This window comes from Solanum pennellii, chromosome 6 (assembly GCF_001406875.1).
Source record: "Solanum pennellii chromosome 6, SPENNV200".
NCBI classification, from domain to species: Eukaryota; Viridiplantae; Streptophyta; class Magnoliopsida; order Solanales; family Solanaceae; genus Solanum; species Solanum pennellii.
Window position 1 is genome coordinate 54,072,854 of NC_028642.1, and position 13,519 is coordinate 54,086,372.

The 13,519-nt window shown below is 27.4% G+C and overlaps 1 protein-coding gene across 1 annotated transcript; it reads right to left on the minus strand.

Annotated features, from left to right (window-relative positions):
* Positions 1–7,610: 7,610 nt before the first annotated feature.
* LOC107021570 (myb-related protein 306-like) lies at positions 7,611–9,873 on the minus strand. The gene is made up of 3 exons (XM_015222256.2): positions 9,581–9,873; positions 9,291–9,420; positions 7,611–8,878 (listed from the first exon to the last, which is right to left on the minus strand). Exons 1-3 carry the CDS (start codon positions 9,711–9,713, stop codon positions 8,008–8,010), a joined length of 1,134 nt encoding a protein of 377 aa, XP_015077742.1. The 5' UTR covers positions 9,714–9,873; the 3' UTR covers positions 7,611–8,007.
* Positions 9,874–13,519: the final 3,646 nt, after the last annotated feature.

Below are 13,519 nucleotides of genomic sequence, written 5' to 3' on the forward strand. Positions count from 1 at the left end.
TATATATATATATATATAATGTAGAGTATCTCAAGGATAGGATCATACTTTTTTTAAAATAAATTAATTAATTAAATCCTAGTTGTCATATATCAATAAAACGGTAGGACAGAATAGCTCCTCAATCAACACTTGACTATTCCTTAGGATGAATTAGAAAATCCAGTTACCATCTCATCCTAAATAGACCTATATATATTGAGTCCGGAGTCAAAAAGGATAAAAAAAGCTGTCAAAAAATTTGAAAGGACATATCATTTTTCTTTAATCAAAAGGGTAAAATTGCTTCGATATTTTTTTTAATATCGCTGCGAGTGCAGTGTTTTTAGAAAAAAAATATTGAAATTGAAATCGCTGCTACAGCAGCGGTTTAAGGAATTTCTTTTTTGGATGAAATCGCTGCTACAGTAGCGATTTCTATGTTTTTTTAAAAAAAATTAACACGTCAATTTTGTTAGAAACAAATCGCTCCGTGAGGAGCGATTTTGCCCTTTTAATTAAAAAAAAATTTAATATCCCTTTTGAAATTTTTGACAATTTTTTTTTATCCTTTTAATTTTGGACTTTATATATATGCATAAGTTATAAATTATAATTATGTCCCTATAACATTTAATCACTAGTCACCTATCACCGGAGGCAGTATGAATTTCTACGCAAGTTAATATTATAACAATAATAATAATTAAATTTATGACTTAAGTATTTATAAATATTTAATAAATCTATTGAGTTTTGATAAATCCGTATACAAGTGTTACTTCCATTTCTGACTATCACTTTAAAATATTTCATTACAAAAATCTTAATAAGTGTTTCATCGTACAATTTTTTAATTCAATTTTAACATTTTGATTTGAAATTATATTTTTGTTTATGAGATTTGAATAGACTTTCTAACTTCGATTTGAAATTTTAATTTACTATGGATATAAATTGAATCCTAGTGTTATTTTTATATCATTATGATGAGTGGTCGCATCGATATATACTACCTCTCTCATCGGTTATTATCTCATTGGACCAAATTAAAGTCAAATATAAAAGATGCATTTACATATGTGTGACTCAAAAAAGTAAATAATACACTTTCATCATATAAAGGGTTTAAGAAGCTTTACATGGAAAAGGCAAGGGGCTTCTCTTCTGATGGACATGATATTGTTGTTAATTATTATAAACTCTGTTTTAAAATATGATATTGTTGTTAAATTATTATAAACTCTGTTTTAAAATAAGTGTCATTTTAGAAAGAAAAAAATAATATCATAAAAAAGTGTCATTTTAAAAATTTAAAACAAGAATTAGTAGCATATTTTTCTAACTATACACGTGATTCAGGATTTTGAGATGATGGGTGTACTGTTATAAAAAGATTGATTTATGATATAAATTTAATCGATTCGACATTTAGGTTTTTACTACTGAAAACTGTTAAAATTTAAAATTATAGGTCGAAAATTGATTACCAATTACACTTGGAGAAATGTTATTTAATTTTAGAAAGAAAAATAAAACATGATAAATATAAAATTCAAATTTCTAACCTCGCAGAGAGAGGTACACCTTTGATAATCGCATCATGTGATCCTTCACGTGTGAGTCACACATTTATATCTCAATATTTTAAAAAAATATAACACTACTATATATATGATCTCGGGAGGGGACCATGAATTCGGGAACCCAATGACCCCTTAGATACGCCTCTGACTATACTCGTACATGATTAACCACTTCTTTTCAACTATGTTTAACAATTCTCATGAAACATCTGATAAATAAAAGTAATTAAGTAAATCATATATCTCTATTTATATTTTTCTTAGTAAATGTGAAATGAGTTAAAATAACACTTATTTTAAAGCGAATAAAATATCAAGTACAAATTAAACGAAATAGCACCCCTTCTAAAAGATCATTTGGATTTTCGTCTATATGTATGGTGCAGCAACCCCCACTTGAAAATATTGTCGACTTAAAAGATACTATTTTATAAGGTAGATTGATAAAAAATGTGCATTGTGTTTTGGCTGTTTTTTATTCTCCTTACATTTTTAGGAAAAAGAAAGGGAAACTTACATAAATATATTAAGATAAAAAAATATTTATTATTTATAGTGATAATATTTTTTTTATTTGATCACTTTTAATTTATTTATAATACAAGTTTAATACATATTATAAAAAACAATTTATTATTCACTTATAGTACAAGTTTCAATGACGGATAATATATTTATCACACATTTTAATACACTTATAATACAATGTGATAATTTTTTACCAAACAAACATAATATGTTTCAAAAACAATTATAATTCAAATATATTGAATACATAATTCACTTTTAATACATATTACAGATTTATTTACAATATTGCTATAAATGATAATAAACAAAAAGTATCGCTAAAATCAGTAATTATTTTTTAAAATGTATTAATTTATGTAATTTTTTTCAAAAAGAAACATCATGGCCTTATGTAAATATGCAATTACAATATATATATATATATTCTCCACCATACGTAAATTCTTAAATGTTGTCTCTAAAGTGAAGCATCCTTTGGCAAGTGGAATAATTAAAAGTTGTACGTCGTTTTTCTTCTTCATGCGTTGAAGAAAATAATGTGCTTTCAATAAATTCTCTGTATATTGACACTTCAAAAGGTGAATATGTCATGTATATATTTCCTTGCCATTTGTTGGTGTTATTCATGAGGGACATATGCACTCTGTTGTTCCTTTATAAGAGGAACCAGAGAGGTATAACATGTTAAAAAATCTTACATCGATGAAAATTTAATCTTTTCATATGGGCTTGGACAAATGAGCTAGCTTTTAGGGTTTGAATTAGACCCAAATATCATATTTTTACCTGACATATAAGGAAAGTCACATCCGAGAATTGCAATGAGGGAACTTATATAATTGATACAAAACGAACAATATCAAACTATGTTAAAGGAGTATTTTTGTTTAGATTATCCCAAACACATTTCATTTTCTCTTTGATTGAGAGGCATGAATGGCCTAGGCCTTGTGATTGGTTAGGAGCAAGCAAAGTCAAATATTACTCCACATGTTTTGCATTTAATACAAATTAAAATTGCATTTTCCCAATATAAGTTTCCTGGCTATAGTTATTCCCCTAAAATTCAGATTGCTTTCAATGATAATTATTATGATAAGAAAAAGGCCAAAACCTTCAAGGATTCTCATCCTCAAATAATAAACTTCAATTTAATTATGGGTAGCTTTAGTTGTTGAAACCTTCTAATAAAGTACACTATATATAGTACTATTGGAAAGTTCATCAACTTGAGGAATTCTTTAAACTTCATGGATCTAATCCAATTATTCCTGTGGTGATAATTGATATCATGATATTCTTTATCGAAAAATTACACTGTATATATAAATACATACTTTTTTCAGCTCTAACTATTGGTTCCCCATGTTAACATCAACCCCACCACTGTTTAGCTTTAGCTTCACAATGAATTATGTAATTATGGTTACAGGAAAAATATTAGTACAACTAGTAAAATGCCACCCTATAAAAGTAATATTCTTTTCGATTTTATTTTATTTTGGTTTTGCTATATGTTGCTTCATGACATTCACTAATAAATAACTGAACTTAAAAAGAACAGACTAAATTGATTAACCTTCACTTGAAGACTTACTAGATTATGATAACACCATTGAGTTAAGACTTTGTCAAATTAGAGAAGTCAGTAGGTAATTGGAAACAAATGATGTTTTAGTTCTTGTTACCCTAATTAAGGAAATCAAATGTGTCAATTTTAGCTGAAAATTCTATATATTTTTCCGATTCAAAGAATCTGTCATGTTTCTCTTTTACACGATATAATATTAATTAAAATAGTCTTTGACTATTTTATCGTTATTTATTTACTGTCTTAAGATGTAAGTAATTAATCTCTTTTCATTAAATATTTTCTCTATTTATGTGTAGCTGTTTATAATCTTTAAGAATAATTACTACCAATAATTAAATAGAGAAAATGATTAATTTTGTTTTGGACTTTTAAAATGACGAATAATTTAAGATGATAATTTTAAAAATCACGATTGATAATTTAAAACGGGCGGAGTTTGAGTTTTTCTCAAGTAATAATCTTTGGTCATTCCTTTCATCCAACGCTATAGTTCCTTGGGGAAAATTTATTTCATAATAATGACATATTTATCAATTCTCCTTAATAATTATTCCAAGTTTAAGTTCGTATCAAGTAGTCAATATTTCAAAGTAAATCAAAGACTATCAATAAATAATACTTACTATGATAATTAATGCTTTGACAAAGAGTGAAAAGCAGTAATCAAGTACTTAAGCAATGACGTTTGATAATGAAATATATTAACAAATAAACAAATTTTAAAAATAATTTTTTTCTTATCGGTCTTTGTATTAATAAATATGCACAATGAAAAATAATAATTAAAAAAAGGTCATAAAATCAAGCTCATAAGAATATAATCATAAAACAAAGAAGACGAAAGAAGTAGATAGAAGAAGAAAAATATTCTTGTTATTCAAGTGTATGTAAGTCTCATCTGTATATCATACAATAGTAAATGAACAACCCTATTTATAGGTTGAGAAATCACTCCAAAAATCACCATATTAAATATCATAATAAATAGATACATTCTTATCAAAAAAGGTTCATGAAACCTAGTGAATATGGATGATTGTTCATGTACTAACTTTATGGACTATCCACTTATTCAATGAATTTATAACACTCCCCCTTGGATGTCCATAGATAATGTGCCTCATTAAAAACCTTATTAGGAAAAACCCTTTGGGAAAAAATTCTAGTGAAGGAAAAAGAGTACACATATCTTTTGCTACGCACTATTTGTTGCCTCATTAAAAACCTTGTCAAGAAAACCCAGTGGGAAAAAACCTCGGTCAAGGGAAAAAGAGTGCAAGATGTATTATATTCCCCCTGATTAAAACATCACTTAATTTCTTGTGATGATGTCTCCAATTTTCGTACATTGTGGTTGGTATGTTCTTTTTCAAAGAAAAACCACATATTTCCTGAATATGGTGTGTCATTTATCTCAACCAGACGCACTTTCGACTTGTTTCATGGAGGACTTTTATTTCTGTGTAGCAATATTTGCTTTATTGATCGCCAAGATATTATTGTGCCTCCACATGAAAACAAATAACGTGTTTGAGATTGTGCTTTATGCGGATCAGATAAATATTCTGCTTCTGCATAAACAATCAATTTTGTCTTGGATTCCTCGGAATAGAATAAACCCATAACTATGGTCCTTCGAGGATATTCAATCATGTGCTCAACACCATTTCAATATTCTTTTATCGGGGAGAAACTGAATCTTGCCAGTAAATTTACTGCAAAACAAATATCTGATCAAATATTGTTAGTAAGATGCACTAGTGCCCTAATTGCACCAAGATATAGAGTTTCATCACCAAGAAACTCTTCATCCTTCTTTTGAAATCAAACTGAATCATCATTTATGTGAAGTGATCTCATAATCATTGGGGTACTCAATGAATGCGATTTAATCATATAAAATTGGTCATATCATATTTTTTAACGGGTCGGGTTAGGTGGGTGGATCACTAAATGGTTTAAATAGTATTTTTATTTTTAAAAATTTTTGATTTGTTATATAAATAATTAATATCAACAAATTTTAATTAAAAAATAATTTAATAGATTGAGTGACTTTCTGAGGAAAGAGAGGATAGTTGAGTGACTTTTGAGTTAAAATTCAAAGTTGAGTGACTTTCTGAGATAGAAGTGCACAATTAAGTGACTTTTGAGTGAAAATTGAAAATTAAGTGACTTTCTGAGAGAAGAGTGCATAGTTAAGTGACTATCTGAGGTATTAACTCAATAGAGTCAATACTTAAAAAGTGGTTAGCTTTTGAATCTTTTGGAATAATGAGCTTATCAAACTATGCTCATGTCTCCAATAAAGTAAAAACAAACGGGAAGTGATACATTTTAAGGATAATAACAACCTATTTTTTATTATCCATTTTTAGAAATAAGATTCTTTAACTCATTTATAAATTATAACACCTATTTGACCCATTTCTAATTGGTGTTTCAGAAAACAAATTATTTCCCTTTATCCTAATTTTTTTTCTTCTAATTATTAACCATAGACTATAGTTATATTTTCATATATTTATCAAAGCATTAAATTTATTATATTTAAAAAGTCATATAGTTATATTGTTGTTTTATTTTATTATTCATTTGGAGGAGTCCCAAGTTAATATTGGAAATGGACAGAGAGAATACTTATCATTTTTTATTTTTCGAAGATCAAAATATATAAACATGGACCTATAATTTAAGATATGTTTTTTATATATATGATACTGGTATGAGAACATTGTTGCTTATATAACTTTATTTATACATATAATTTTGAATATATAATTGTAATTTTAAAATGTAGAATGATTTAGCTAATTCAATTTAATTGAAAATTTTAATCAAATTAACATTCGAAAAACGTAATAAGACAATAGAAAAACATAAAATAAGTATAGAGCGGAAGGAATATTACTGTATTAAGTATCACTTGTAAATGCATAAAGTGAACTTGACTCACATTTTAGTTAATGAAGTTAAAGACTTTTTCTTACAGGATTTTAACATTGAAAGTAAAAGAAGTCAATCAAAAACACCACTCCTGGGATTGTTATATAAATTGAGCTTCGTTTGTTTTATATTAATTGATTATTATATTAATAATAAATGTTATATATTAATTACCTATTTTACTAGACCAAAAAATATTAAGTAAATTTTCTGAAAGTATTTATATTTTTTAGTAATTATAAATATTATGAAAAAAAATAAAAAATAACGATGATTAACTAATATGGAACGGAAGAGTGCCGCATTGACTTGCTTATTATTCACTCCATCCACAACAAATGATTAAATGCCTTTCTGACTCATGGCATCTTCTCTCATTCAATGTGATTTACTCACTTATACACTCAGTATAGTCTAGGGGGTAAAACTTCTATGGAAAAGGAATGGCTATATTAGAGCTCACCAAATAGTTTTATAAAATAATTTTTATACAATCAAATCAAATAATTTTTAATTTTAAACACGTTATGACAAATTATAGTATAATAGTGTATAAATTTTATATCAATATATATAAGTTAAATCGTGCTCATTTAAGCATAGCTTTACCGACAAAATTTAAGAAAATTAACGAAAGGTTCACAAAGTCAAAAACAACACCTAATTGCTCGGTGCATTTTTCATTATGTGGAGAAGATAGAACTATAGATTAATAGATTGCGATAGATTCATGATGTGACTTCATCAATTATCATTTATCTTGAAATAAAAGAGTTTCACGCAATTTTACTCGTACCTGAAAAAAACTGTTTTCGATAGACTTTCAGAAAAATAATTACTAGATAAAAAAAAGGGAACATTGATGAACAACGAGAATTCATATAACTAACCTCAGTTTAATTATTTGTAACTGAGGATTTTTTTTTCATATAGAAGTCAGGTTTACACAAAAAATGAACCCAAAATACAAACAATTGAAGCAGCTCTTTAAAGAGTACTGGGGGAGGGTTCATTATTTACCTAGCTACTTAATACATATGCAAGTTTCAAAGTTACATGAAATATACACTTTATATGTTCTTGCAAATATCAGAGTTTAGATCTGCTCTGGCTATATATAAAGTAAAGTACTTAAATAAAACCTATGGAGTAGTACTCCAAATCCTAACTAGTACCAACTAATTAAAATAACCCAAAAAGACCAACTACCCCAAACTGTCCTATGTTGTTTTGAAGAAATATTTACTACTCCCTGCGTTTCAATTTATCCGTTTTACTTATTTTTTTCTTCAACTTCATGCTCAGTCAAATCAAGGCAGATAAATTGAAACGAAGGGAGTACTAGTAAACTATTTTTTTTTTTTGTTTTCTTCAAAACAAATCATTAGTTTCAGCTAAGGTCATTCCCATTCCCATTCCAATTCCCATTAACTGATCTTCTTGTTCAGCTTGTGCATTAGCATCCTCAAGTAGCCATTTCTCCAGCATAGTTAAAGGCACTTGTTGTGTCTCCATATTTTGCTTACTCTCCTCTTGAAAATTCCCATTTTCTGGCTTGAAATCGGGCAAATTTGGCTTGCTTTCAACTTGATAAATCCCAGCATTGTTGTTGTTGTTGTTGTTATGATTCTCAGGTGTACTGAAATTACCACCCTCATCGACCGATACGGATTGCGAAACATCCGAATTATTAGATGAATTAAAGCTAAAGATAGAGTCCAAACCTTGTCCAGGAGTAACATTTACCGTCCCTTCACTAGGGCTAGAACTTGAAACTGCACCGATTGATAAATTGTTGTTCAAGGATGACATATAAGTAATTTTCGAGCTACTAGACGAGGTCGATTTGGGTGAATTTTTCATCCAATTTTGAAGCAACTTAGCAATGTTTTCAGCACTTGAAGCATAGGTAGTAGGTGTTTGAACTGATGGTGGTTGTTGATCCTGATCATGAGGAGGTGGATTATTATTGTTGTTTTTGTTATTTGGAGTTGTATCAAGTGACAAAGCATCACAAAGAGCTTGTTTAGCAGTGTGAATGTCAGTTTGAAGCCTCCTTTCCCATTGTCCTTTTATGATTTTTGATTGAGATGATGATGATGATGCTGAAGTTCCTTCTTGACGATCATCATGACCTTCAACCTTCTTGTTGTTATTAAGCTTCTTTTTCAAATGAGTGTTCCAGTAATTCTTGATATCGTTGTCTGTTCTTTGCGGAAGGTATGAAGCTATAGCTGCCCATCTAACACCCAAAAAATAAACATAAATAATCTTAGTTTCAATATAACAATTTAACATCTTACCCAAGAACAACAAAATTAAATATAAACTAACAATTAATGATTCTATTAGCAATGAGCAATTTAACAACGGATCAACGATACCAACAAAATTCATAACTAATTTCAATTTTTCATGTTTAAAAGAAAAGTTCCGATTTAGTGTGTTCGGAGGAAACTGAATAAACACGTGTTACACTTCCATCAATATTTTTATGTCAATTCCCCTTTTTGTGCTTAAAAAAAGTGAGATTTTTGCAGAATTCGAGTTTGCTCCTCTAATAATTATAAAACTATATTAAAAAAAATTGGATCTAACCCTAAAAAAAATTTTAAAAACAAATTTTTTTTTTTTTTTAAGGTTGATTTTAGTACCGATTGCCAAGAAGAGCTTGAAGATGGATGATCATTTTTTCTTCATGTTCAGTGAAGTTTCCACGTTTGATCCCTGGCCGGAGATAATTAGTCCATCGAAGTCTACAACTTTTGCTGCATCTTAGCAAACCTGTTATAAAAAAAAATAAAAAAACTATCAAATTAATTGATTTATTATTCAAAAAGATGTGTGATGGAGCTGCAAAAAAAATTAATTACACATATTTAATGTATCCAACCTACCCAAAAAAAAAAAATTCAAAAAAAAAAAAAACAAAAAAAAACAGTACCAGTATTAGTTGGAATATTTCTCCAGTTTCCAGGGCCATGTTCTTGAATGTATGAAACCAAAATGATATCTTCTTCTGGTGTCCATGGCCCTTTTTTCACCCCACTTTTTTCACAACAAGGAGGCCTTCCCATTTCTAAATCAAAACAAACAAATCTTCTTTGATTTAATTCAACAACAAAAGGACTTTTGATTTTCTTGAATTTTTTTTTTTCTTTTCTCTAGCTATGTTTATAGGATATAAGTGAAACAACTTTGTATGAAGAAAATATTTGAGACAAGGGTCTAAAAAAAGAGAGGGGTCCTTGTCTATATATATAATAAAAAATAATAATAATAATTGAAGATGTGTTGTTACACTAGCTGATGAAGAGAAGGGTAAAAATGGCTAAACTTTAAATAGTCAAAACTGGACAGCACTTAGCATTTACTCTTTCGCTTGTGAAAAAAAAAAAAGTCAAGCTGTTTATTTATCTTTTTCTTATTTCACTAATCCACGTGGCGATCATCCTAACTGACGATATTTATGACGCAATATTAACAAATTTAAATGAAGTTCATTTTTGTTACAAATATTTTTCTTTTATATCTTCTTCATTTTACATTTTTACCCTTATAAGAATTCATATGTATTTATTCACAGTATATAAGTCTTAGATTTGAAAAATAATTTAAGGAACAAGTAATTAATAAAAATAGCCAAATACGAAAATTAATACGTTTGTTTTTGATATGTTAAAAATGACAATTAAAAATTAAAAATATATTTTTATTATTATAGACAAGTAATAATAAAAAAGAATGAAATATATTGCTGTGCGTACCCAAGTGAATTCTTTTCCCACACAATTAATGGCTGTAAGAACATTAATTATATAAAATTTTATATATAAATAAGTTTTATATAAGTATCAATTAATATTTGCTATATTAGCACTAGAAAAAACTTTTATGTGGCATATTTAATTTTCATTATTATGTGATATGTTTAAGCGTACAAGATTAAATGATATTTTTATACATTCTACATGTTGTTAGTTTAAGAGCACAAATGTATATGTATTGAAAAGTTTTTCATTATTTCATAAACTTATATCAAGTTAAAATCAGACAAATAAATTAAAACGAATTAAATATTTATCTATTATAAAGATAAATATTAAAAAAGTGTTCAATTATAATTTAGACATATCTATATATCATCAATTGAAATTAAGAGTCACGTGGTGTTTAAAGTCTAAAAAAGGAAAAAACGAAACAAGATAAAAAGTATTCACGGTTATTGTTTAGTAATTTCAACGTGATTAGGACACTACATGCATATTAAATTGGACCAGAAAAATGTTAAAGCTATGATTATTTTGGCAGCCAATTAGGATATTCATGTACTGTTCTTAGTTTTGTTGTATAAAAATGTCACTTCAATTAAAAAAAATGGACCACTTAAGATCATTGGCTAGTTTCATTATCAACTTTGTTAGATTAGGTAAATATAATTTAAGATGGCTTTGAATTGTAGGGACTTCATTAGTCATCCTTCAATAATAAGTAAACCTAAATCGTACTATTCTTATTGATCGGACTTGCAATTAACTAATAATCAACATTTTTTTTTGCTTATATAAATTAGGAAAGATACATGGAGTCTAAATTGTACCTCAAAAGTAATCTTTGACAATGTGAGGATGAGTTGTATAAACATTTAATTTCTAGCTACATTTGCTTCTTGTAATAATTTCTAGGTCCATTTTTAAAAAAATAGACACTTCGATTAATCTAGAGGAGGTAAGATTCGCACTTGACTTATGCAAATTCAATCAATTTAAAATGTGGGCTAATTTATGTTAAGTATGTATTTCAAATTGATTAATCAAAAATCTGATCAAAACATTTATATTTTATTTTATTTTATATGTTATATATATAGCTATAATAAATTGAAGAAGGAATATTTTTTTTTTTGTTGTTAGTTTTGTTTGGTAATTAAGAAATGGAACAAAATAAATTAAAACTATTAAGAAATAGCAAAATTATAGTTGCTATAGTATATATGATTAGTGCATTATACAAATATTTTTTTATTAAGCGGTAAAATATGTAATTTCCCCATTATTAAATCACTAGCTACTAGACGAAAAAAAATCATATCGTAGATCAATGAGTAATTCGTGTAATAGGAAATGATTTTTCTATTCATTTTTAACTGAATCAGTTCATTGGAAAAATACATAATGAAAAAGAGATTCTAACTGAAATGATGGAACACTTTTTAATTTTTTCATAAGAAAATATTACTATGTTTTTTCTCACCTATTCAATTAAAATATATGTGAAAATACACTTTACAGTCGATAAATAGTGATTTTTAGTAGTAAATCAACAAGTTCATTTTAATCTGTCTAAATTCAAGTCAAACTGGTCATTTAAACTATCCGTGAGTTGATTTCCTTCTCTAAATATATTGAGTAAGCATGGCGCAAGCAAACCTCTTGCAAAATATGTTAATGAATAGTCCTATTTACTTATAATCACTTATACAAATAACAAAAAAGTTGGTGAATCGGTGCAAGCAACCTCTTCTCCATAACCCTTGGCAAGGTAGTTGGGGAGAAGAGGGAAAGACAAAAATGTTTTTAATTTACAAAAAAAAAAAAAGGATAAGTTTTATAAATGAAGAGGAAAAGAAAAAGTCAAAGAAGAAAATTGTTTTGCAAAAATTGAATTTGTTAAAGTATAAGACAAATTTATACAGCTAAAAGTCTACTAATAATCCCTTTTTTGTTCTTTTATTTGATGTGTGAATAAGTGAAAGAGTAGTGAAGAGTTGGACTTGCTTTGGTGGGTGACATTTGACCCGAACCTGCTATGTTGCATACTTTTCATGTCATGGGTCAAAATTTAATATATAGTATTTTCTTTTTCTTCTCCTTTATGAGATAAAATAGACACATACTATAACGTAAATCAATAATTTTTGTAGTAAGAGAAACTATTTTTTTAGCATAGGGAAAATGTTCGAATATATTCTTGTACATACTTTGTGAATAGGTCTAGAATTACCCTTTATTAATGGTAGGGAATGAGAAGAAAATAAAGAAAAATTTGGAGGGGAATTTTCTTTTTAGGAACATATATAATTCGTTCGTTTGTAATTTACATTGGTTACAAAAGAAATACATATAGATAGTTTGTAATTGAGTTCATTTGATTACTTGATTTTGGCTAAAAATGTTATTGTACTAAGTTAATTAGAATTCTTCAAGATAGAATAGGTTAATTTTGAGTTAATACCTCAGATGGTCACTCAACTATGCACTCTTCTCTCAGAAAGTCACTCAACTTTCAATTTTCACTCAAAAGTCACTCAACTATTGTTTTCTTTCTCAGAAAGTCACTCAACTTTGAATTTTAACTCAAAAGTCACTCAACTATCCACTCTTTCCTCAAAAAGTCACTCAATCTATTAAATTATATTTTAATTAAAAATTGTTGATATTAATTATTTATATAACAAACCAAAAATTTTAAAAAATAAATTAAACCATTTAGTGATCCATCCACCTAACCCGACCCATTAAAAAATATGATATGACCCATTTTATTTGTCTTTAATCCTAAATTAATCCCTCTCTTTAAACCTTGAATTAGGATTAAAGACAAAATAAAATGGGTCATATCATATTTTTTAATGGGTCGGGTTAGGTGGATGGATCACTAAATGGTTTAATTTATTTTTTAAAATTTTTGGTTTGTTATATAAATAATTAATATCAATAAATTTTAATTAAAAACACAATTTAATAGATTGAGTGACTTTTTGATGAAAGAGTGAATAGTTGAGTGACTTTTTGAGGAAATAGTGAATAGTTGAGTGACTTTTGAATTAAAATTCAAAGTTGAGTGACTTTCTGAGAAAGAAGTGCATAGTTGAGTGACTTTT

Bases quoted from the DNA above. Each gene is read 5' to 3' on its own strand.
- LOC107021570 (XM_015222256.2), bottom strand. From the start codon at position 9,713: ATGGGAAGGCCTCCTTGTTGTGAAAAAAGTGGGGTGAAAAAAGGGCCA. The intron at 9,421-9,580 runs GTACTGTTTTTT...TTTTTATAACAG, and splicing joins AAATATTCCAACTAATACTG to GTTTGCTAAGATGCAGCAAA. The intron at 8,879-9,290 runs GTACTAAAATCA...TTTGGGTGTTAG, and splicing joins CAAGCTCTTCTTGGCAATCG to ATGGGCAGCTATAGCTTCAT.